Here is a 284-nt window from a genome sequence, read left to right as displayed (position 1 = left end):
GCCTTGGGGGGCCTGGGGCTGGGGGGGCACGGGAGTCCCTGTGAGGACGGCCCTGAGGTGTCCGTCCCTCTGTCCCGCCCCCCCAGCTGCAACTGCAATTCCCAGCCCCCGACGCCCGTGAAGATCGCGGTGGCGGGGGCGCAGCACTACCTCAGCGCTGTGCTGCGGCTCTTCGTGGAGCAGCTGTCCCACAAGACACCCGACTGGCTGGGCTACATGCGCTTCCTGGTGCTCCCGCTGGGTGAGCGGCGCCCTGGCCCCGCAGCTGGGGGCTGCGTGGGCCC

The 284-nt window shown here is 72.5% G+C and overlaps 1 protein-coding gene across 1 annotated transcript in view; it reads left to right on the top strand.

Annotated features, from left to right (window-relative positions):
* PACS2 (phosphofurin acidic cluster sorting protein 2) overlaps positions 1-284 on the top strand; it is a 20,295-nt gene that overhangs the window by 12,990 nt on the left and 7,021 nt on the right. The window contains 1 exon segment of the mRNA XM_015566735.1: positions 7-274. Within this exon segment, the coding sequence (XP_015422221.1) occupies positions 7-274 (268 nt within the window).

This window comes from Myotis davidii, unplaced genomic scaffold (genome assembly GCF_000327345.1).
Source record: "Myotis davidii unplaced genomic scaffold, ASM32734v1 scaffold472, whole genome shotgun sequence".
Classification (NCBI taxonomy): domain Eukaryota; kingdom Metazoa; phylum Chordata; class Mammalia; order Chiroptera; family Vespertilionidae; genus Myotis; species Myotis davidii.
The sequence above is the reverse complement of the archived record's forward strand: the minus strand, read 5'-3'. Positions and strand labels throughout refer to the sequence as shown.